The sequence below is a fragment of the Pinus tabuliformis genome, chromosome 3_2 (genome assembly GCF_031772625.1).
Source record: "Pinus tabuliformis cultivar Carrire ecotype Pingquan chromosome 3_2, CPIR1, whole genome shotgun sequence".
NCBI classification, from domain to species: Eukaryota; Viridiplantae; Streptophyta; class Pinopsida; order Pinales; family Pinaceae; genus Pinus; species Pinus tabuliformis.
The window spans coordinates 244,945,450-244,968,256 of record NC_142302.1 but is presented as its reverse complement, the minus strand read 5'-3'; the positions used below and the strand labels follow the sequence as shown (position 1 = coordinate 244,968,256).

The following is a 22,807-nucleotide window of genomic DNA, read 5'->3' as shown; positions in this document are numbered from 1 at the left end:
TTTTCAACAGCAGCACTCCCAAGTGTTTGAAAATTGAAACAATCTAACTTATGTTGATAATTATTAGATTCAAAAATGCCTATAAAACACAGTTTTATTTTAAAAAGATATTCAGAACCAATTATATAAAATTTTGTAGTTTTGTTATGCATCATTTGCCATATTTAATTATACCCACAAATCATGTCAATGAAAAACACGCTGAAGTAAGGCAATCTAAAAGCTTTTGACAGACAAATCCAGCAACATAAAATGACATGAAGAAAATCGTTAAACAGGTGATCATAGAAGTGAACCTCTGGAGTGAGTTCCATCTTTTGGAGAGTATCCAAGATTGCTGGAACTCGAGAATTGCATTCAGGATGTGATTCCTGCAACCAATCAGAAAAAGTTTCAAATAATTGACCAGAAGGGAGAGGTTATAGTAAAAATAGTAAGGGACGCCATGCATAAAAGGACAATCTTTTCTGATCCTTCAAAATTTTACATCACATGAACATATTCTACAGAATGTTCAGTATTGGTAACAAGAGTAAGTTATAGTCATTCAGTATAGAATCAGATAAGTTTTGATCATGGTAATACAATTATTTAACTAGCTCTAGGTCTTTCTAACCTCATATAACTTTTTATCTTTCTTGTCCTTTATAGACAATTAATGTGAATGGAAATATCTGCCACCAATAGTAAAGACAAAGGTCAGGTACATGCAAACATTTAGGAGTTATTCCTTACCAACTCAAAACAATGCCAAAAAAATGATTTCACCATAATCAAGCATAATGTAATACAAAATTCAAGCAAAAAAATGCATCAAAACGAAGTAATCTATCCTCTCAACCTACCCTGGCATTTGCTCCAATGCGATATTCCCACTTAGCAATATTGTAAAGAGAAATATCGATCTTGCACAATTTTGTCTTATCATGTTTGCACTTAGAAGATGTGGGTTCAGAGGTCCCACATGAATTTTGGGATTAAGTGAGGGCTCAAACATTAGGAAGGAAGGGAAATATTGCGGCTCTAGTGGAGCGTGGGGGCCACCCCATGGAGAATTATGGCTCACATGTGGAAGACACTCTCAATGGAGCGAAGTTGGTGGGGAAAGTCAAGTTGGGCCCACATGGGCATCTCGGAGGCTCTTTGATAAATAGAGCAAGAGGCACACATTTTGGGCGTTCATTCATCTATTCAGAAATTATGTCTTTGACATAGCACAATTGCGCTGAAGCCAACTCTGCAGTGCTATTTAGCACACAAGTGTCTCCGAGTGGAGATCTCAACCCTTGCTTCGGTGGACTTCGAGTGTCAGCCCAAGGAGGGATTCCTACCTATACCAGTTCATACCAGCAGCAGGGAGTGCGAGTTTGTGGAGAGAATTGGCAGCAACAACATAGGGATTGCATAGTTCTTGGAGGAGGCACGCTTGGAGGTTGAGGAGTGAAGGGAGTTAGGGGTTGAAAATTGAGGTGGAGTCCGGGGAAGTGTTGTGGGGAGCTTCTCCAGCGTTTTGGCGGAGTAGCAAATGCAACATTTGCTACAAGTTACATCTTCTGCTTATGGAGGAGGGCCAAGCATTTGGGGGTCAATTTTGGAGCGTCAAAACTAGGAAAAACCCTTTTTGGGTTTTTCTAGGTTTATTGAGGAGAGGCCAAGATTAATTTGGCAGAATTTTTTGGGCAGATTTGAGGGGTCAAACTGGATGTCCAACTCAGCCAACAGTTAGAGGAGCTAGGGGAAAATTGGGCTGAAATTCCAAGGTCAACATTTGGCCAATTCCTTCGTGGGTTTTTGTAGGTTATTGGTGGAGAGCCCGGGATAATTTCCCGGAATTTTCTGAGCATCCGAGGAGGCCCTAGCAGCAGTTCTTTGCAACCAACAGCATATTTTCTTGGTAGTTTCAGCGCAGAGCCACGAGAGGGCAACAACAGATTTGAGATGGATTTCTTATTGTTCATTTGGGCTTAGTTAGCTTGCCTTGAGCAAGCCCAGGTGCACTATTTCCAGCACCACATTGTACCCTCTTATTTATTAATAAAATGGCTCAGATCAGCAAAATTCATAGAGATTTCTGGTTGTTAAATGTGTTGTAAATTGTTGTATGTGTTTCTGTTATGTTTGCTTTGTTTAACATTGTATATTTCCATTAGGAATATTGCATCCAATTTATGCCTATAAATAAAAGAGAGAGCAATCCATGTTGACTAGAGTGAGCAAATAGCTTGTTTTTGGTTTATAGACAATCTGTTTCAGATCAATAAGTCATCGCTTCAAAAATCAAACTCACACTTTCATCCATAAAAAAGGTACGCGTTGTTGTGAATTACAGACTAAGTAATCTTTGTCAGATCAAGATTAAAAACCAAGAGCAAACTCATGGATAGTCCCCTGATATAGAAAATGTCAATTGTTTGCAATTTGTATTGATTAACTTTCACAGTGGATTATTATGTATCTCTTAATTGAAAATAAGGAAAATATGTTACGATCTTTAGCCCCTTTCACACCCTTCATGGTATCTAAGTTTTCGGTCGACAGTTTGAATTCAGAAAACAGAGTCCATACAAGCTTGAACAAGGTGATCTACAAAGACAAAGTTATTAAGAAGATTGATGTTAAGAATGAAGTGACATTACACATTTTAAATACATCAAATGGTACATTATTCTGAAAAATGAAAGGAAAAATTTATAAGAAAATAGGTCAACTTATATTAGTCATGTATGTGAAGTCCAGTGGGCTAGTTCAAGTGGTTCAGTGCTTTAAGCTTCATGCAAGAGGTCTTGGAGGCAATCCCAGAGGCTGGCAGCCTATATTGTGTCCCTAACTTGATGTTCTTGTCGATCAGGTGCCATTATCAGTGCTAACAAGTTTACACAGTACAATCTATGAAATGTGGGGAAGTGCCCATGGTTTCCCTACAAGCATTTCTTGGAAAATAAAAAAATAAGTCATGCAGTGCACATAATGGTTAAGAACATTTGTTTTGTGCTAGGAGGTCACAAATTTAAATCCAAAGGTGGGTAAGTTATGTCCACCTCCACAGAGTTAAGTAATCAAATCGCTACATTGAGAGGATCCCTTGTCCTACAAACAAGGGTGTCTCATGCATTAATTTAATGCCAGGCTGAGCCATGACCTTAAAATTAGTTTTTTTATTATTTCCGTTAGTACCAGCCTTATGTACTTAATTACTCTATAGTACTACGAGGCAAATCCCAACATGCATAAATAAGGGATACATACTTTTCCATCACCCCCATGACTAAGTTGTCACAGAATATTGGACAGAACACTTTTTTCATCTCAGAAAATGGCTAATACATTTTTCCCACTATCATGGAATATTGTAAAATGCATATCCACAAATATAGCAGTTGCAGAAATTTTGTGATTCAGGGCAATTAATGCAACCTCAGAAATTTCACTTCTTTCCTAGAGGTTTCCCAAATCTTAACTCTAAGAATTTTCAATTTAAAAGATGTTATGAAATGTGATAAAATTTCTGAGAAATATGGTTCAGGTAGGAGCTCCTTGCACAAGTTAGTTGTGAACAGGTGAAAAGTAGTTTGAGACAACTTCGAGTTACCACTTAGTTAAAGTGGGAAATAATGCCATCTTGTAATTTCATTTAAATAAATAAAAGCGAAAGTAAAATTTTATATATTCTTCTACTCTTATAAATCTAAATGAAATATTCTAGAAATTCTAAAATATTAGTGAATTAGATTTGTTCTAATCTTAGCCATACACCTCATTGTTCAGATATGGTGGTTGCTAGGATCAAGGAGATTAGTCACTAAAATATGGAAAAATTGTTGCTAGGATTGAGGAGATTAGTTATTGCTTTCATGTTCCCAACAAATAAAATCTGCTAAGGTAACTTCACAATTTTGCAATTTTGATTATTATTAAATGTTTGACTTAGAAGAAAAGATTTGGAGACTCAAATTAATTTTGTGGAGGCAAAGGTGACCAACATAAGAAGAAATGAAATAATTTAAGAGTTGGTGGGTTGTGGGGGACACCCAAGAGGGAAAATTGAACTCCTTGGAGGAATTCGTACCACATGAGGAGGCAAGGAAAGGGGTTCGATCTAGTGGGCCCACAAGGATTGGAAGGGGCAGCATCTATATATAATAGGAGCAAACTTATTTTTCGGTTTCCTTGGATTGTGCATTTTACATTTGAGAGTTTGCTTGAGTTGTGTAGCCAAGTTAACTGGTGTTGTTTAGCATAGTGATTTCCAGGCGGAGAATCCCAACTCTCTTTTAGTGAACCTAGAGTGTCACCCTAAGAGAGATTTTTGAGTTGATTAGAGAGCAGAAACTCAGTTGTTGTGAGTTTCTTTATGTAATGTTCCAAATTGAATTTTACAGCTGATGACAAACACAAGAACTAGGCTACAGCAAATGGAATCACAAATATGCATGCACCATCAAAAACATCAAGAAATTGGGCAAATAAGTTGAACCATTTTATTAAATTATGAGTTGTAAGGAGTACATATAGCAAGGAACAAGTGAGCCTGGGCTTGCATAAGCAAGCTGAAGCAACCCAGGTGGAAGAGATGACCCCCAAGAGTTAGGAAACTTCAGCCCAATATCCTTCTACGCAGACCCAGAAATTGGCAATTGTTGTTGCACTGGAAATGCTAAGAATGACCCTCTGTGGTGCCCGAAATTGCCTGAAGAAGCAGTTGTAGCTTCTCCCAAAAATACTCAACCAAACCCAGATAGGAATCTACCTCAAACCAACCACCCGGAAAACCCACAAAATGGTGCAATCACCGGCTAAATAATAAAACGTACTGCTGAACAAAAAGGGGATTTCTGGCCTGAATATTGCCTGGAAAATTCTGCAAATTTAACCCTGGAATCCTCTCAACAAACCCACAAAAGCCCATAAATGGTTTTGGCTAATTCTGACTTTCCAAAATTGCCCACTTTTGGCACTATGTCCTCCTAAACCAAGATTGTGTTCCCCAATCATGTAATCTGCTGAAATCTTCCTTGTTTCTCCTCAAACTGCAATAAGAATGATAAAAGAAATTTTCCCGGATGTAGGGGAGAGGTTTTAGTATTTACATCAAATCCCGACGCAAGATAGTTGAACCCAACTCCACAAACACGTTGTCCAGTGACCCTTGCACAAACCCTAGGAAGAGAAATTCATTCCCCCCAATAGCAGTCACCTCCAACTCCAAAACTTTCCACAAAGGCTGAGCTCTCCCTCAAGCAACTCCACTGATTTTCTCCTGGCAAAATACCCTCGGAAGCTAGCTGAAATGAGTGGTACAATTTCTCTACTGCATCCTCCCTGGAGTACGAATTGGCTGAAGGAATCTGCTGAAATATGTTGCAATACTCCACAACCCTCTCACCAAAATAGCAATAGCTTGCCTTCCTAGGGTGGCACTCAAAGTCCACTGAAAGAAGGGTGAATTCTCCCCTTGGAGAACTCTGTGCTAAGCAGCACTAGTGACCCAACTAAACAACTTGAGCAACAAAGAAAATAGATGAGTGAACAAAAGACCCAATAGCTTCTATGCTCCTATTTATAATTTCTTCTTGCCTCCTCATGTGGGTCCCTCCATCCAATATTTTGACCTCCTTCCCTTAGTAATTCAATTTTCCTAAGGGGTTTGAATTCCCCTTTTGGGTGGCCCCCACATCCCACTACTAATTTAATCTTTCCTTTTCTCTAATGTTGGTGGCCTCCATCTCTCCAAAAATTAAGTGGGGACTCCCTCCACCCAGTTTTCCTAAGTTTACATGCCAAAATATTTCCCAACACCCAATTGCAAAAATAGAAATTCATTTTAGCAAAATTAATTTAATTGGGGACATTACAGTCCTCCCCACCAAAAATTGTTTGTCCTCAAGCAATGCCTGAACAAGCACCCTCTCGATTAGTTGACCCCAACAGTCCCTGCACACAATACCGGGGTCCCAAATGTACCACCAAGTCATCTCTGATCTCTGCCCTATCTTGCCAGGATCCCAAGCCATCCTGATCGACGTGAAGCATCCCCCACTCCACTCATTGTCCAGCTCATCATAGGCTCTCGACGCCCTCTGCATGCCGCCACTAGGTAGAGCATCATGGTAGTATATGATCCTGATCATCTCCTCATGAAATTGCTTTATCGAATAGTCCTTCTCGTGCACTTCAGGGGTGGACTCCTGAAGACATAATCCAATCCTGGTGGGATTGAACCCTCGTATGCCCGAGCTTTCCCTGATCTCCTCCAGTCGATCACCCTGCCACACCAGCGAAGTTACCCACACCATCAATGAGACACTAAAACCAAATGGAAGATCCAGATGACCTTCCCCTGTATAAACCAGCTCACCTCTATGGGTAGCTGAACTGCTCAACCCTGTTATGCCAAAATACCCTTCCCTTCGTAGAAGGAACCTATCCTGCTGTCATCGTGACACCTCGGTCATGTCTGACCGCTCAATATGCACGTATCGGATCCTCCTCTCTAGTAACGCTCGACCACTATATCCATCAGGATCGGCACTCTGACCAACTTGCCAGGACAATTCTGCAATGCTCGAGTCCACCACTCCACGACTAGCCTCAATCCTAAGTGGCAACCTGCCTCGCCATGTCATGAAGGTCTCAGTGACTCCACATGTGTCATCCTGGGAAAAAGATAGATCACCCTCCACCGTAACCTTGCCCATCGATAAGTGGAGTGATCCTCTCGCCAACCAAATCCCTGGATCCCCTAACCATACTGGTAGCTCACAATTCCCACTCCCCATGGGTTGTTGTTGCGTAGCACTATTACCTGCTAGAGCCTAGAACCCATCAAACCCTCATGTCTGACCCCTATATATCCCCCGTAGGTGGACCCCAAGTGCTAAGAACCTGATCCCAGCATGCCAATCTGCCATGCTCCTACCAGCCCATACTGTGAAATATGCTATCCCAACTCCTGAGGATACGCCTAGATATAGCACGAATTCTGGGCACCCTTCTGTAGACAAAGTCTACCATCCACTATCCCTCAGGCTTCTGTAGCGCCTCATACAGTCTCGCCAAATGTGCATCATGTAGCTCCCTCGCAATCACCTCCCCACGTGTGAGCCCAAGGGTGGAACATATGCTACCTCGGCAATTAGCCACCTAATCCCTAAGCCTGTATCCATTAGCTCGTGCATCCATCAAATGTCTCAACTGGAGAGTCTCCTCTCCGCCCATGACCCACGGGGTCTCACCCAGCTGCCTAGGGTGGGCCTCCCATGTCCTGTCACCTTAACAGAGAGCATCATGGAAAAACAACAAAATGCTCTGTGAAGGTAAGCAACACTAGAGGATGATGTTGGGGCAAGTATATTGATTTGGGGTAGCATCGGATGTGCTCTAAGCCTCAAATTTTACAAGGAGGCTTGGGCACATGTATTCCAAAGAACCTAGAAAGCATTTTGGGATATTCCACCAAGAAGTGATTTTATTAAAATAATTAATATTTTTAATGGGGTTCCTAAGTCTAAACTTGGGAAAATTAAAATATTTAGGGGTATTAATCTAATCAGGGGTGCAACTTCTAGAAAAGCCCATGGATCAAGCCAAAACGATCTGAGTCTTTGATTACGATTTAATCTAGGTCGTTGGTTGTCGAACAAGAAGATATAAGAAGAGGTTTGGGAGTCATTTGGAAAACATACTGAAAGATCAAGGAAATCGATTTTTCTGAACTGAGAAGTACTTAGGAAGAATATCGATTGAGGACATTTCTTGCAGCAGAGGGTCAGGGATAGCTTCAGGAGAGAAAGTGAGATTCTCAGCCGGAGAATCATCAGTAGAGAGAGGCAGAGAGTGATCCAGTAGCCTTGGCGCGGAGGCTGACGTACGGCCAGAAGGGCCACACAAAAGCAGCGCAAAGGGAGAGAGAAAGTCGAAAATCAGAGCAGAGAGTCAGTTTCAGCAGCTGGAAGCTAGGGTGTGAGACCGAGAGGCTGAGAGCAGTGATTATGGGCTACTGATCGATTCCCCAGTTGGGTGATGCTGTCCCTGAGAGGGTTGATGATGGGACATCGTAGAGGCAGCGCAAATATAGTGCAGGGCCTGCCAGGGGCACCTCATCTAGCAGCCGAAACAGCCAGGATTTACTCAGTGATTGTGAATCTCACTAAGTTTTCTGCCAGTATTTCTCTCTGTAACCGAATAACCCTGTGAGGTATTCAGAGATGTATTCAGAATTTGCTATTGCTTAATAATAATAAACCCTCAGAGTTGCTCCACCAATTTTCCCAAATTGGGTTTTTCCGGGGACTATTGTCCAAAAATAACTGTGTCCTTCATGTTTCTATTTTCCTTGCTCAGTTTCTATGTTTCAGAATCATATTTAATTTGGTGTAGGTTGTTTCAGTAATTTACTTCAATGTTTCAAGAAGAAATCTGAAATAAGCTCGTAATGTAATTACAATCTAGGTGAAGTAGATTCAATTGGTTACAGTAGGATCCCTGAGATTGTTAGATCTAGGAATTTTCACATGGTATTAGAGCTACAGGTGAAGCAGGAAGAGCAGATCTAGCACTGAAGCAAGGGCTAACTCGCTGCAACAAGCAGCAGTTCGAATCCATTGAGGGATTGCGTAGTGTTGAATTTTCTAAGTCTATCCATTAGAAAATTAATCTGTATTATGCTGATTTATTTCTTCTACTTGTAAATTCTGAACAAGTTATTTAAAACATTTAAATACAGAAATAAACACAATACAGTCACAGACTCACAACATCTACAGATCATCAGCTGAAAGAAAACAAACACACAAGTGACACCGTTATTTTTGGACAAAAGTCCTCGGAAAAACCCAATGCAGGAAAACCGGTGCAGCTATTCTGAGGGTTTATTATTGTGCAGTATTTCCTGAAGTACAATTGGGTGCCTAACTGACTCCCTCAACAGAGAAAATTACATGGCAGCAATACCTCTCTATTTGGAAACAGGTATTCAGAAAACCTGTCCCACAAAACCCTCTCCAGCTTCTCTGAAGCTCTGCGTTGGCACTTCTGGCCTCTGCGTCAGCCTCTTGCTACCCTCCGTCAGCCTCAAACCTCTCTGCATCAGCCCTCTGAGGCACTGCGCAACCTCTGGGACCCTCTGCATCACTCTTGCAGCCTCTGCGTGGATGACGCAGTCCCTCTGGCCTCTGCGTGGTCTCCGCTGGGCTCTGCATGGCCTAAACTGGTTGTTGCTCTCGCTCTCTGTCTCTGCGCTAGTCTCTTGGCATTATCTCTGCCTCTCTATCCAGTACTCACTGCCCCTCGTTGTTGATCACTGGTTCAACTTTGCTTAGCAACCTCGCTCTAGCAAAATGAATGACTGATCACTCCGTTGTATTCTCCAACTGACCCTTGAGCCTCTTCTTATACTTTTCTCGTTGATCCTTCAACGGCCGAGATTAAATCTCTAATCAATGGCTAAGATTAGATTTGGCTTGATCCATGACTTTTGGAACCTTCTAACTCAGTTTTATATTAATACCCGTTAATATTTTATTTTTCCTAAGTTTAGACTTAGGAACTCCATTAAAAATATTAATTATTTTAATATCTCCCAAACGGGGTACAACCTGTCCAAACCATTTCTGGGTCTTGGAGATCTCATGTGCTTTAACCCCTCCACCAATTTTCATAGCTAGAGAAAATTTGATGCTACTCCAAATCAACACTCCCTCTTAGCAAGGATTGTGCTCTAGTAATACTCCTCACTGGGCATTACTCTAATTATATGGCACCGGTACCTATGTTGATGCTAGGCCTCCCCGCCTAACATCCTCTGCATTGCTGCATCTTGTACTGCTGTCCATGGCCCTGCCACTACCACTGCTGCATCTGTGTGGCAGCTCCCTCTGCATCCGTGTTGCTACTGGTCCATCCTCCCAACACTGCATCTACACTGCATCCCCCTCTCATCATGCTACATCGTGCTACTGCATACTTCTACTACACTGCAACTCAGTTACTGAGAAGTAAGTAACTGACCCACCCAACGTCTGACATCCCTGTCAAGCTAGAAACACTCTCGATGCTAAAGCTCCCTTTGTTGCTAACAAGTGCTCCCTCTACTAACCTCTGCGTTGTTGCAACAACTCCCTGCATCTCGCACCGTTGCAACCCTCTCTGTGTCATCCTGCACCACTGCAACACTCTCGTGCCTCTCGCACTGTTGTAGCCTACTAGCCTCGCGTTGCCTAGGGACTCCTGCACTGTAGCACTCTCTGTCGCTTCATCTGCATCCATCTCTATCGACATCCGCTAGTCCTGCTACTCTCTCTTCGGGGCTCCCGTAGCAAGGTATAATCCAACAGGTTGGGTACCTCAATAATCCTACCCCTCATCGCCTGTAGCCCTCTTGAGTACAGCTCAATGTCTCCCCACTTCTTCTCTAGTGGCACATGAGCACTCATGGCACAATTGTCATCTTCCTCGACTTCTTTCTCCGCCTTCATTGGCGCTGCCTTAGAGTCAAACACCTCTCCCTTGTTCTTCTTCCTCGTACACTGGTTCGCATAATGACCCAGTTCCCCACAATGGAAGCACTTGACCTTGGAGAGGTCCTTCTTCTTCCTTTTCTCTTGCTTTCCTGCAAATGCTAGAGCTGCATCCTCTTCCTCTTCCTTCTTGATCCAGACTCATTTGCTGCTACTTCCCGTCTTGGTCAACTGTCTTATCTCTTCTTGACGAAGAGTCGCCCACAATTCTTCCCAATCTGGAAGATTCGCCCTACCCAGTATGCTCTGGAAAAATGTCTCCCACTCCTCAAAGACTGCGTTTAGTGCAGTTCTTACCATCAACTTCTGATCCGGCGTGGCCCCTATGGAAGTCAGTTGGTCCTAGATCTCCTTCAACTGACCGAGGAAGAGATCTATCTACTCTCCCTTCTGCATCTAGTATGACCGTAGTTGATTCTCAAGTAGCATCTTCCTCTGCACAGAAGTATGCTGGTACAACGTCTTCAAGGTATCCCACATTTCCTTTGCCATCTCCTTCTCAGCAATATGTTGGACCACATGATCCTTGACCCCATCAGGGATGATGCATTTTGCAGTGGCCATTTTCGCCTCGTACCTTTCATTAGCTATCAGGTCAACTAGGATAGCCATTACTCTCAAGGTGAAGCCCTTGATGTGATGTCTGTCTAGAATGGACAGAATCCTGGCCTTCCAAACCACAAAGTTGGACGCTCCATCCAACCTATCCTGATCCATCAACCCATTCACGGCCATCTCTCTACTCTTCTCTGTCGACTCTTGCGAGTCTCTCTACTTCCTGCTTGGAAGTTCTTGGTTCGACTCCTGCTAAGTCTCTCTACTTCCTGTCTGGAAATTCTCGGTTCGACTCCTCCAAGTCTCTCTACTTCCCATCTAGAAGTTCTCTTCTAGACTCCCTCTAGGTCCCGATTTCCCTCCTAGAAATACTTGTGCCAATCGCCAAGTTGCCCCTCTCCGATCGTCTGTGCAACTGCAACACTGATCCAGATTCCTTGGCAAGTCTGCCTCGGCAGCAACTCCCTCTACCTTGGTTTTGCCCTGTTAGGTACTGTTCTGACCACAGTACCCCGCCAGCTTCGCTCCCGCAAACTGCCCACAGCTTCCTTCGCCCCAGCAACTGAAGAATTGAGCCTCTTGGCTCTACGCAATCCCGGCACCGGCAAAACATCTCCCTCAGCCAACTGCGTCAGACCTCTTGGCCACTGTGTCTCTCTACGTGAGCCTGTTTTTGCCCTTCTCAGCCTCTGTGTTGGCCTCTCTCAGGCCCGCACTAATGACGAAGTCCCTCTACGTCAACCCTTCCTCTGTCGCTTTCTGCAAGGATTAGCTCTGTCACTTAGGGCAGCTGAATCTACTGCAAATGCTCTACTCAGCTGATGCCTTCAGCGTTCCTGTGATCTGCAACCACGCTTTGATACCATGTTGAATTTTCTAAGTCTATCCGTTAGAAAATTAATCTGTATTCTGCTGGTTTATTTCTTCTATTTGTAGATTCTAAACAAGCTATTTAAAACATTTAAATACCAATATAAACACAATACAGTCACAACATCTACAGATCATCAGCTAAAAGACAACAAACAGACAAGTGACACCGTTATTTTTGGACAAATGTCCCCGGAAAAAACCAATGCGGGAAAACCGGTGCAGCTATTTTGAGGGTTATTATTGTGCAGTATTTCCTTGAGTACAATTGGGTGCCTAACCGGCTCACCTAATAGAGAAAAACACACGGCAGCAATACCTCTGTATTCGGAAATAGGTATTCAAAAAACCTGTCCCACGAAACCCTCTCCAACATCTCTGAAGCTCTGCGTTGTACCTTCTGGTCTCTGCGTCAGCCTCAAACCTCTCTACGCCAACCCTCTAAGGCACTGCACAGCCTCTGGAACCCTTTGCGTCACTCCTGCAGCGTCTGCGTGGATGACACATTCCCTCTGGCCTCTGCGTTGTCTCTGCTGGGCTCTGCGTGGCTGAACTGGCTGGTGCTCTCGCTCTCTGCCTCTACACTAGTCTCTTGGCACTGTCTCTGCCTCTCTGTCTAGTACTCACTGTGCCTCGCTACTGATCACTGATTCAACTTTGCTTAGCAACCCCGCTCTAGCAAAATGAATGACCGATCACTCTGTTGTATTCTCCAACTAACCCTCGAGCCTTTTCTTATACTTTTCTCTTTGGTCCTTCAACGGCCGAGATTAAATCTCTAATCAATGGCTAAGATTAGATTTGGCTTGAGCCATGACTTTTGGAACCTCTAACCTAGTTTTATATTAATACCCATTAATATTTTATTTTTCCTAAGTTCAGACTTAGGAACTCCATTAAAAATATTAATTATTTTAATCAATGTTGCATTAATCATTATCGGGATAATATTGGCGCGAGGAAAAAATCGGAAAAAATCATAATTATCGGGAAATAATCGGAAATAATCAGGAAAAAATCGTTTGGTACAAAAATATTCATTTTTTTCATTTTTTTTCAATTTTTTTAATATCTAAACCATCTACAACATAAAATAAATACATTGACACATAAATATGATAAAAGAACTAATATATAAGATGTTTAATATCATTTCTAGTGCTAAAATCACACATAACAATGAATCATGTCCTGAATAGTAAGTCCTGACTCTCGAGTCCCAACTCAGCCTCAAAATATCGACAAAAAATATAATAATGTATCTCATCATGTCATAATGTCATATACAATAAAATGAAGAAAATAACTAAAGTCTAATCCTATTGATTTCCTCTGCCCCTCTTGCGAGAAAATGCCACAGCTTTCCCTTTCCCTCTAGATGTAGATGTTGGTGCTAGTGGAGTTGGCAGTGGAGTCTATTGTGCTCTAGAAGCTGAAGAACTAGAAGTAGGAGCTATAGGAGGTAGACCATGTCCTCTACTGGTGGCAGGGGTAGCCTGGGTAGGTGGTGTCCCCTAGAAACATTACAATCTCCCAATCCTGAAAAACTGATAAGTCTGCTGGATTTTGAATGAAATCTAAAATTCTACTTTCTCCATATGAAATCCAATGAGGTCGGAACCACTCTCAAACATCCTGAGTCATTTCATGGTAATGTTAAAAATTTAAGTAAAAAGATGAAAATGAAGATTAAAAATTTAAGTAAAAGGATGAAAATGAAGATCAAGGAGAATATCGCTTTTACTTTAAGAATTTAACATTACCATGAATAACATATCAATACTAGGGCCTAGACTTGATCATTAAGCTGCCCCACCAAAAATTATTTGTTTCTTTCAAAAAAAATTGCATTTCGAACATTTAGCATCCCTTATAAAACCGCGTTGCCCTGACCCTCGGCGATAACTTGGAAAAAAACGCGATTTTTTCGAAAAAAATTGGGATTTTTTCAAATTATCGTGATTTTTTCGAAATTATCGGGTATAAAAAAAAATCCGCGATTATTACTCGCTATAATATCAGCTTCGGGAAAAAATCGCGATAAAGCGATAATATCGTGATATTATCGCGATTTTCACAACACTGATTTTAATATCTCCCAAACCGAATACAATCTGTCCAAACCATTTATGGGTCTTGGAGATCTCATGTGCTTTAGCCTCTCCACCAATTTTCATGGCTAGAGCACATCCGATGCTACCCCAAATCAACATGCAATTCTAGCCAAAAGGGCTATATTTTCGAGGTTGTCTCTCTTTGAGTGAGCCGACAGAGAGGTAAGACTGTCGGATCGAGAATTTGCTGAGGCAGAGGGAGCTACGTAGAGCCACGCAAAGCTAGAGGGACGCAGTTTTCTGCAAGCTGAGTGTTGGGCAGAAAAGTCGTCAGAAGGAGGAAGCAGATCACATAGTGAGGGAATACTTCATTAGTGATTTCTTGCCGAGGAAATCAGTATTTATCATTTATTGAGCAGCAGAGGAGTAGCAGACTTACCAGCTCCATCAGGGAGAGCATAAGGCAGGCTAGGAGCTACGCAATAGGGAGAAAGAGGGAGATGTTTGAGAGTTTTTGGAAGATATGGCAACCAGTGGCTTGAGGGACCAAGACCGGTTGGAAGGGGCTTCTAACTATGTCATTTGGAAGGCTAGAATGTATTTCCTTCTAGATGAGCATGCCCTCAAGACATATGTTGATAGTTTGGTAGCTGTCCCTGCGAATGCAGATCTGCTAAAAAAGTACGGAGCTGAGATGGCTAACGCGAAAAGGATGATTCTGGATGGAGTCAAGGATCACGTGGTGTGCCACGTTGCTAGCAAAGGGACTGCTAAGGAGATGTGGGATGCCTTGGCCACATTGTATGAGGGGTCTTCCGAGCAGTGGAAGATGTATCTAGAGCAAAAGTTGAGATTTGCTCAAATGCAGAAGGGAGAACGTGTGGATCCATTCCTCACAAAACTGAAGGAGGCATGTGATAAGTTGTTAGTTGTGAGGCACACACCTCAGGATTTGGAGTTAGTGAGATTGGCTCTAAATTCCGTCTCGGATGAATGGCAAGTCTTTGTCCAGAGTATCCTAGGCAAAGCAGCATTGCCAAATTGGGATGAGATGTAGGCAGCTCTGAAACAAGAAGAGTTAAGGAGAGACCTGCTCAAAGTCAAACTTGACAAAAGCAGCAGCAGCAGTGGGTCCAAGCCCAAAGTAGAAGAGGAGGATGGCGTAGCCCTTGCATCGAAGGGACAACAGGGGCAACAGAGACGAAAGAAGGAAGTCTCCAAGGTGAAATGGTTCAGATGTGGCGAGATGAGCCACTATGCATCCCAATGTCCCTTGAAGAAAAAGGACAAGGATGAGAAGCATGATCCCAAGGTTGCAGCCGCAACGATTGAACAAGAGGAGGAGTTTGCCATGACATCCAAGATACCTCCAGGAGGGAGGTGGGCTGATATAGAATTGTAGTTCGATAGAGCTACAGATGGGTAGGATCCTTGAGGAGCCCACCTCTGGGATCATCACCTTGCTACAGGAGCCCATGGTTAGTAGTAGCGAGATGGAGGAGTTTTCAGTTGGTGCCATGGAGTGTTGATTCGATAGATGCAATAGTTAGTAGCGCCAGAACGTGAGCAGCGCAGAGCAGAGAGGCAGCAATTCATGGAGGCACAGTGTAGAGGTTCAGCAGTGCAATGGCTTCAGAAGACAGCGTGGGACTCGTAGCAGTCAAGATATCAGCACCAAGGTGTATCCACTGGATACTTGTCTAGTTTTGGGTGTTTTCAATTGCTTCGCTTAGCAACTAAGTTGCAGTATGGATGCAGTGTTAGCCGTGATAGTGCTAGAAAAATAGCAGATGCAGCAATTGAGAGGGAGTTGTAGTACAAATGTAGCATTGGCAGTGGCAGTGTCAAAGGCAACAGGACAGTCACAGCAACAGCACAGTAGTTGGTGGACAGCATGTCAGACATCAGCAGTGCAGAGGACGATGCTTCAGAGTTAGGGCAATATGTAGTAGCAGTGTATTGCTAGAGCACATTCCTCGCTAAGAGGGAGAGTTGGTTTGGGGTAGCATTGAATGTGCAATAAGCCTCAAATCTTGCAGGGAGGCTTAGGCTCATGTATTCCAAAGAACCCAGAAAACATTTTGGGAAATTCCACCCATAAGTGATTTTATTAAAATAATTAATATTTTTAATGGGGTTCCTAAGTCTAAACTTAGGAAAATTAAAATATTAATGGGTATTAATCTAATCAGGGGTGAAAGTTCTAGAAAGAACCACGGATCAAGCCAAAACGAATTGAGCCTTTGATTAAGATTTAATCTAGGCCTTTGGTTGTCCAATAGGAAGATATAAGAAGGGGCTTGAGGGTCATTTGGAAAACATACTGAGAGATCAAGGAAATCGATTTTTCTGAAGTGAGAAGTTCTCAGGAAGAAAATCAATTGAGGAGATTTCTTGCAACAGAGGCGCAGGGATAGCTTCCATAGAGAGTGAGATTCTCAGTCGGAGAATCATTAGCAGAGAGAGGCAGAGAGTGATCCAGTAGCCTTGATGCAGAGTCTGACGCAAGGCCAGAACGGCCACGCAGAAGCAGCGCAAAGGGAGAGAAAGAAAGTCGAAAATCAAAGCAGAGAGTCAGTTTCAGCAGCCGAAAGCTGGGGTGTGAGACCGGGAGGCTGAGGTCAGTGCTAGATCTTCTCTTCTTGCTTCACCTGCTAGATTCAGGATGGAAGATTGCAGATCCATGTCCACCATGTTTGCTGATGTAGCCACATCCTATGGCATACTAACTTCGCTGTGCTGGACTTGTCACATAACCTGCACTGTTGTGCCACTGTTCCATCCTCCAAAGGCTTCGTTGCCACTTGCACCACGTGGACTCCGCCATATTCGCTGACCATGACGTGGATTGTACTAAAATTTTGATGCAGCGATATTACATATAACCTTTAATAATGCCATCGACATAGTTTGAATGCGTTGTAATAACACAATTCGAAAACATTAGCATATAGTGTTTTTTTTAAGTGTGCCATATTAAAATGTAACACATACTATTTGCCACCAAGGTTAATATATGTGCCCTAACTAAAATACAACTTATTATGAATGCCATCTTAGGTTTTAACACCTTACGGTTTTTTACATCATTATCATTATTGCACCTTATTATTTGCGCCAATTACAAATGTGCCAAATACAAATCAACCTTTGGTTCTTACCACCTTTCTTCTACAGAATTTTTGAATATGAAGTCGCATGGTTGACAAGGACCTTTACGACACCTCCACTTTGACATATGCTTTCTCCATCACCAGGAGGCCAAACGAAAATTCGAAGACATCACCGAAATCTGTGCGTCGAACCCTTCGTCCTGGCACTAGTTTCGTAGTCAACTGAGACAATCAAACTCTGCATAAGTCAAGAACAACTTTGCCACCTAGAACCATCTTGGTCGTCAACATATGGTAAGATTCTGACTTGACTTACAAAATCCATTCTGGATCACTGATCAATTCCCCAGTTGGGTGACGCTGTGCTTGAGACGGTTGACGCTTGGACAACATAGAGGCAGCACAGAGATAGCGCAGGGCCTGCCAGGGGCACCTCATCCAGCAGTCAGAACAGCCGAGATTTTCTCATTGATTGTGTGAGGTAATCTCACTAAGTTTTCCACCAGTATTTCTCTCTGTAACTGAATAGCCCTATGAGGTATTCAGAGATGTATTCAGAATTTGCTACTGCTTAATAATAATAAACCCTCAGAGTTGTTGCACCAGTTTTCCTGCATTGGGTTTTTCCAGGGACTATTGTCCAAAAATAATTGTGTCGTATGTGTTTCTATTTTCCTTGCTCAGTTCCTATGTTTCAGAATCATATTTAATTTGGTGTAGGCTGCTTAAGTAATTTACTTCAATGTTTTAAGAAAAAATATGAAATAAGCTTGTAATGTAATTTACAAACTAGGTGAAGTAGATTCAGTTGGTTGCAGTAGGATTCCTGAGATTGTTAGATCTAGGAATTTTCACAAGGTCCCCAAGGCTATGATCGAGAGTCCGCAAGGAAACAGTAGAGTAACCCTATGGATGCCCCTCTCTCCGCCTCGGATTTGCTGACAACCCCCTCGAAGCCCTATCTCCACTAAACATAGTGTCACCAAATGCTCAACCATATCCTCCCCAATCCTAGGTGAGTTGCATCCAATGGTACACCTATTGCCCCTGTCCCTAAGTCTCCTTGGAGGTAATGCTCCAAGCGCCCGTTGTGTTGCATCATCTACCACTGCATACACCCAGTATCACCGCACTCCTTGACATGCCACTATATGTCGCAACCTGTCCCTGTACACCAATGGATACCCCAGCTACGGCTATACCATCCTGTACCATCATGTATCCCACCTGTGTCACTGCACCTGTCACTCCCCGCATGTACTCAATGTGATGTGAGGCACTCCCACTCCACAACACAGTCCAACATACTACGGCACACCCCCATGCGTCTCCATGCCCATCTACAGACCACTACTCCACGCTAGATGCTCCTACCCATCCCTGGATGTGATGGCCTAAAGTTGTGTCCATATGTGTCGGCCCGCACCCGACCGGTATCATCACCTCCACTGTCGCATCACCATACTCTCTGATGAGTGGATCTCCCCTCCAAATCCTCCCTAAGGGGCCCAAGAAGTGAATCTCTCTAGGTACCAGTAGCGATGCCACCCCTGCTCTGCTCCTCTGTGTCCTTCGTGCCCCATGCAAGTGTGAGGAATCCCCAGCTCCATACAAGGCACTGTCTGGTGGCCTACCAATGCCACCTCCTCCAACAAACTCCTACCATAGTATGTTGATCATCCTGTGATCCCATGCACAACTGTCATACCAAGACAACCCAAAGAGTCTGCGCATAAACTGGTTGGCCACTAGTATTGACCAAAACTCCCCTAGCGAATGTGCATGCTCAACTATTAGGTCAACTATATCATCTAGGTCGCAGTCAACCGGTATACCTGGGAAATGATAGGTGGTCCCTCCCAGATCCCAATGCCAGTCTGGGCTTCCGGCATCCCCAGTGCCTGGAAACTCCTGCTAAGCTACACCCGAGTCCACTACCATCTCCATAGACCACTCCACTGGGTACCAACTCGGAATCTCTTGCCATCCAACCCCAAGAGAGGGATCGAATGCATAAACTCCCGCACATAGAACAACCCCATCATGTGGATGTTGCACCCTATGTAGCTTAGGTCGTCTCATATCGCCATCCTAGTCAACACGTGAAATCTGACTAGGTAGCTCTATCTCTCCCTCTCCAATGGGCAAAGGCAACCTAATAGTGTTGCCAACCCCGTTTATGTACGCCTGAAGAGGGCGGCTTTGACATTCCAACGTGCACTCTAGCTGCACTAGTAGGGAATCCAACCGCTCCCCAACATGGGTCAATTTGACCTTGGACTCGGCACAAACCACTATCATGCCCTCTAGCTCCTCGTTCTGCTGCAGAATAGACTCTCGCACTGACGTGGCCTTCCTTTTTAATGCTAGAAGGTCAACCTGAAACTAATGGAACTGTTGTGGACGACCATCATCTAATACCTTTGTATCTCCTAGTGCCCCATCAAGGGGGGATACATCTCCTAGCACCTCCCCATCTGCTGTGTGTTGATATCACCCAAAAACCCGAACACGCCCCCGGTCACCTCATCAACAGATGGCACTACTGATGTATGCTCTACTCTCTCCACTAAGATATCAACCAGAGTGGTCAAGGGAGTCTCCAATGAGGATGACTCCTACGTCACATTGGGTGTATCTACGTGCTCCCTACAATCTAGTGTGCCCTCAACCTCATGCTCAACCTCCTCCTCAGGCTCTTGATATCTATAGCCAGGTCTCCACCAGCAAAAGCGCCCCCTGGTCTCACCCTCTAGCTGTCCCTGTCCTGCTCCTTTCGAGGAGATCTGGTGTCCTGAGTCTGTCGACTTACCCCACATGGTGTAGATGGTTTCACCCCCATGGTCTGTGTACCTCTAGTGTCTCTATTGAAAGGATGAGGATGGGTCTGGTTTTCACCCTCCTCAACTGGGTTAACCTCTCATCGTTCCAACGAATTCCACCGCAAAATTCATGCATACTGAATTTCCCTCGAGCCATGGGTACGTCTACGGTTTCACCAGTAACTGTGCCTACATACATGAATCTTCCATGATCTTACTAGTTACCCACAGTTGGGCCAAGATCATGCTCTGATACCACTGTAATTTTCCAAATTCAATTTTATAGCTAATGACAAACACATGAACTAGGCTACCGCAAATGGAATCACAAATATGCATGCACCATCAAAAACATCAAGAAACTGGGCAAATAAGTTGAGCCATTTTATTAAATTATGAGTTGTAAGGAGTACATATAGCAAGGAACAAGTGAACTTGGTCTTGCATAAGCAAGTTGGAGCAACCTAGGTGGAAGAGATGATCCCCAACAGTTAGGAACTTCGGCCCAATATCCTTTTATGCAGACCTAGAAATTGGCAAACGTTGTTGCACTGGAAATGCTGAGAATGACCCTTTGTGGTGCCCGGAATCGCCTGAAAATGCAGTTGTAGCTTCTCCCAAAAATACTCAACCAAACCCAGAAAGGAATCTGCCCCAAACCAACCACCAGGAAAACTCAAAAAATGGTGTAATCATCGGTTGAATAATAAAACATATGCTGAACAAAAAGGGGATTTCTGGGTACAATCATGATTAATGAAGTGTGATGAGATGCAGCATAGTGATGATGGGTGCAGCATCGTGCAGCGCGGTGAGGTGCAGCATGATGACGAAATGCAGCACAATGATAGGTGGAGTCACCTTGGAGAATCAGTTAAAGCAACATGTCTTCAACTGATTTCATGTATCATCTTCTTAGAGATGATCTATGCTCTTATCTAGATAAGTCAAAGTGTTGACTTCTGTTGTAAACGTACTCTCTCTCTCTCTCTCTCTCTCTCTGCTGAACTATTGAAGAACATATAAGAAGAATTGACCAAGGGTTTCCCCACATTGGGGTTTGTCCCTAGCTAGCGCCACATCTTGTGTTCTCTTCTCTTGGCTTGTCTTCTGCGATTTATGTTTATGTTCTATCAGCAGTTTACTTTAATGCTGATGTGATTGCTAAAATGGAAAAGATATTGAGCTAACTGTGAAAATTGAAATAAATTGCTCTAAGCATAGAACATACCTAAAATTAACATGGTATCAAAGGTGAGGTGAAGACAAAGCCCAAGCAAGAGTGAAAGAGCAATCACTGAAGACAGTTGGGAAAGGAAAAAAAGAATCAATGGATTCCTCATCCCTCTTCATATTCGCCAAGGGTGAAGTTGAAGCAGAGAATATTATCAGAATGGCGCAGCGGAAGCTTCTGATGGCCCACCTAAAGATCACTTCATTGTGAAATCTGGATCTAAGGGTGGAAGGAAAGGCAGATGCCTTGGTAGTAATAAATCCGGCCATTATGCGAAGGAGTGTTCGAATGGTAGGGACACTTCACTTGATGAAGATAACAATCATTCCAGTGACATCTTCAATGATTAGAGGAATGACAGGTAATGCAAGTCATCAAGGAAATGGTCGACTCTTCAGAGAAAGCAAGGAACCCCAGGTATGAAGAATCAAATGTTATTTCTGATAAGATAAAGAAGTGTTATCTTGTATTGGCCCTCTCCTTCAGATTCTTTAGGAAATTGGCTTATTGATCGTAGTGCTTCAAGGCACCTCATCGGATCGAAGGGTGCTCTCTCGAATTTGGTAGAGACGAAAACAACCGTGGGATTATACTTGGAGTTGATGCCACCTATCCCGGAAAGGGTGTAGGGAATGTTACCCCTCAATTGAATGAGGGTAACTCTATTCATTTACAAGAATCTCTTTTATGTACCTAATCGTAAGAAGAACCTGGTGTCCATCTCGGAAATGGAAGTCAAAGGTTTCAGGGTGGCATTCATCGATGGAAAGGTACGTGTTAAAAAATAGAATTTTCAAAGATGCTTTTTCTCATGGGTTCAGGGTTGGCAATTTGTATCAAGTTGCAGGATGGTCCATTGGGGATCATGTCAATTGACATATCGCATCTATAACACCGGAGGTCTACCTATGGGGCCCTACCCGATGTGAGTCAGATGGTGATAGGGATGTCTGAATTCAAGAAGAGCATGAAGGTACATGTCTGATATGTATGGAAGGAAAATCTTATAAGGGGACCATTTCCCTCATGCAGCAGGTCCACAGGTTTGGAACAACCCGAGGAGTTTGAGATTCATGATCGGGAATCTCATGTATACAGGTGGAAGAAAGCCCTCTATGGCTTGAAACAAAACACCCCGGGCATAGTATGAGAAGATTGATAGTTGTCTGATGAAGCTGACATTCACTAGGATTGAAACCGATCCAAACCATTACCCAAAGGTTGTGGATGATAGACCTCTCATACCGGCACCTTATGAGGACGACCTATTTCTGATAGGTGCAGACCCTCTCATTTGCAGAAGTAAGAGGGAGTTGGATTCTGGATGTGGAATGATAAACTGCAAGCCTGTCACTACCTCGAGGATCTTAACTTTTAGAGGTTATATGGTAGTGATGTCGAACCAGATTTGGGAAATGCCTCTGAGTTTCATAAACTCATTCGCGTTGATGTTCTTGGTGAACTTCCGTCCGGACATATGTTTTGAAGTTAGCATGGTGAGCTCATATTTGGTTGAGCCTTACTGGATTGGTGCCAAGAATCTTTTGAGATATCTTCAGGGCACAATCTCTCATGGATTAAGATACACTACCGGAAATATGAAATTGCATGATTATTCGAATGCTAACTGGGTAGGCAGTGTGGA

At 43.3% G+C, this 22,807-nt stretch overlaps 1 protein-coding gene across 7 annotated transcripts in view; it reads right to left on the bottom strand.

The window, feature by feature from the left end:
• HDA14 (histone deacetylase 14) overlaps positions 1 to 22,807 on the bottom strand; it is a 459,743-nt gene that overhangs the window by 311,449 nt on the left and 125,487 nt on the right. For all 7 annotated transcript variants that reach the window (XM_089416198.1, XM_089416197.1, XM_089416192.1 and 4 more), the window contains exon 3: positions 297 to 371. In XM_089416198.1, the coding sequence (XP_089272324.1) occupies positions 297 to 371 (75 nt within the window). The remainder of the gene's footprint in view (positions 1 to 296; positions 372 to 22,807) is intronic.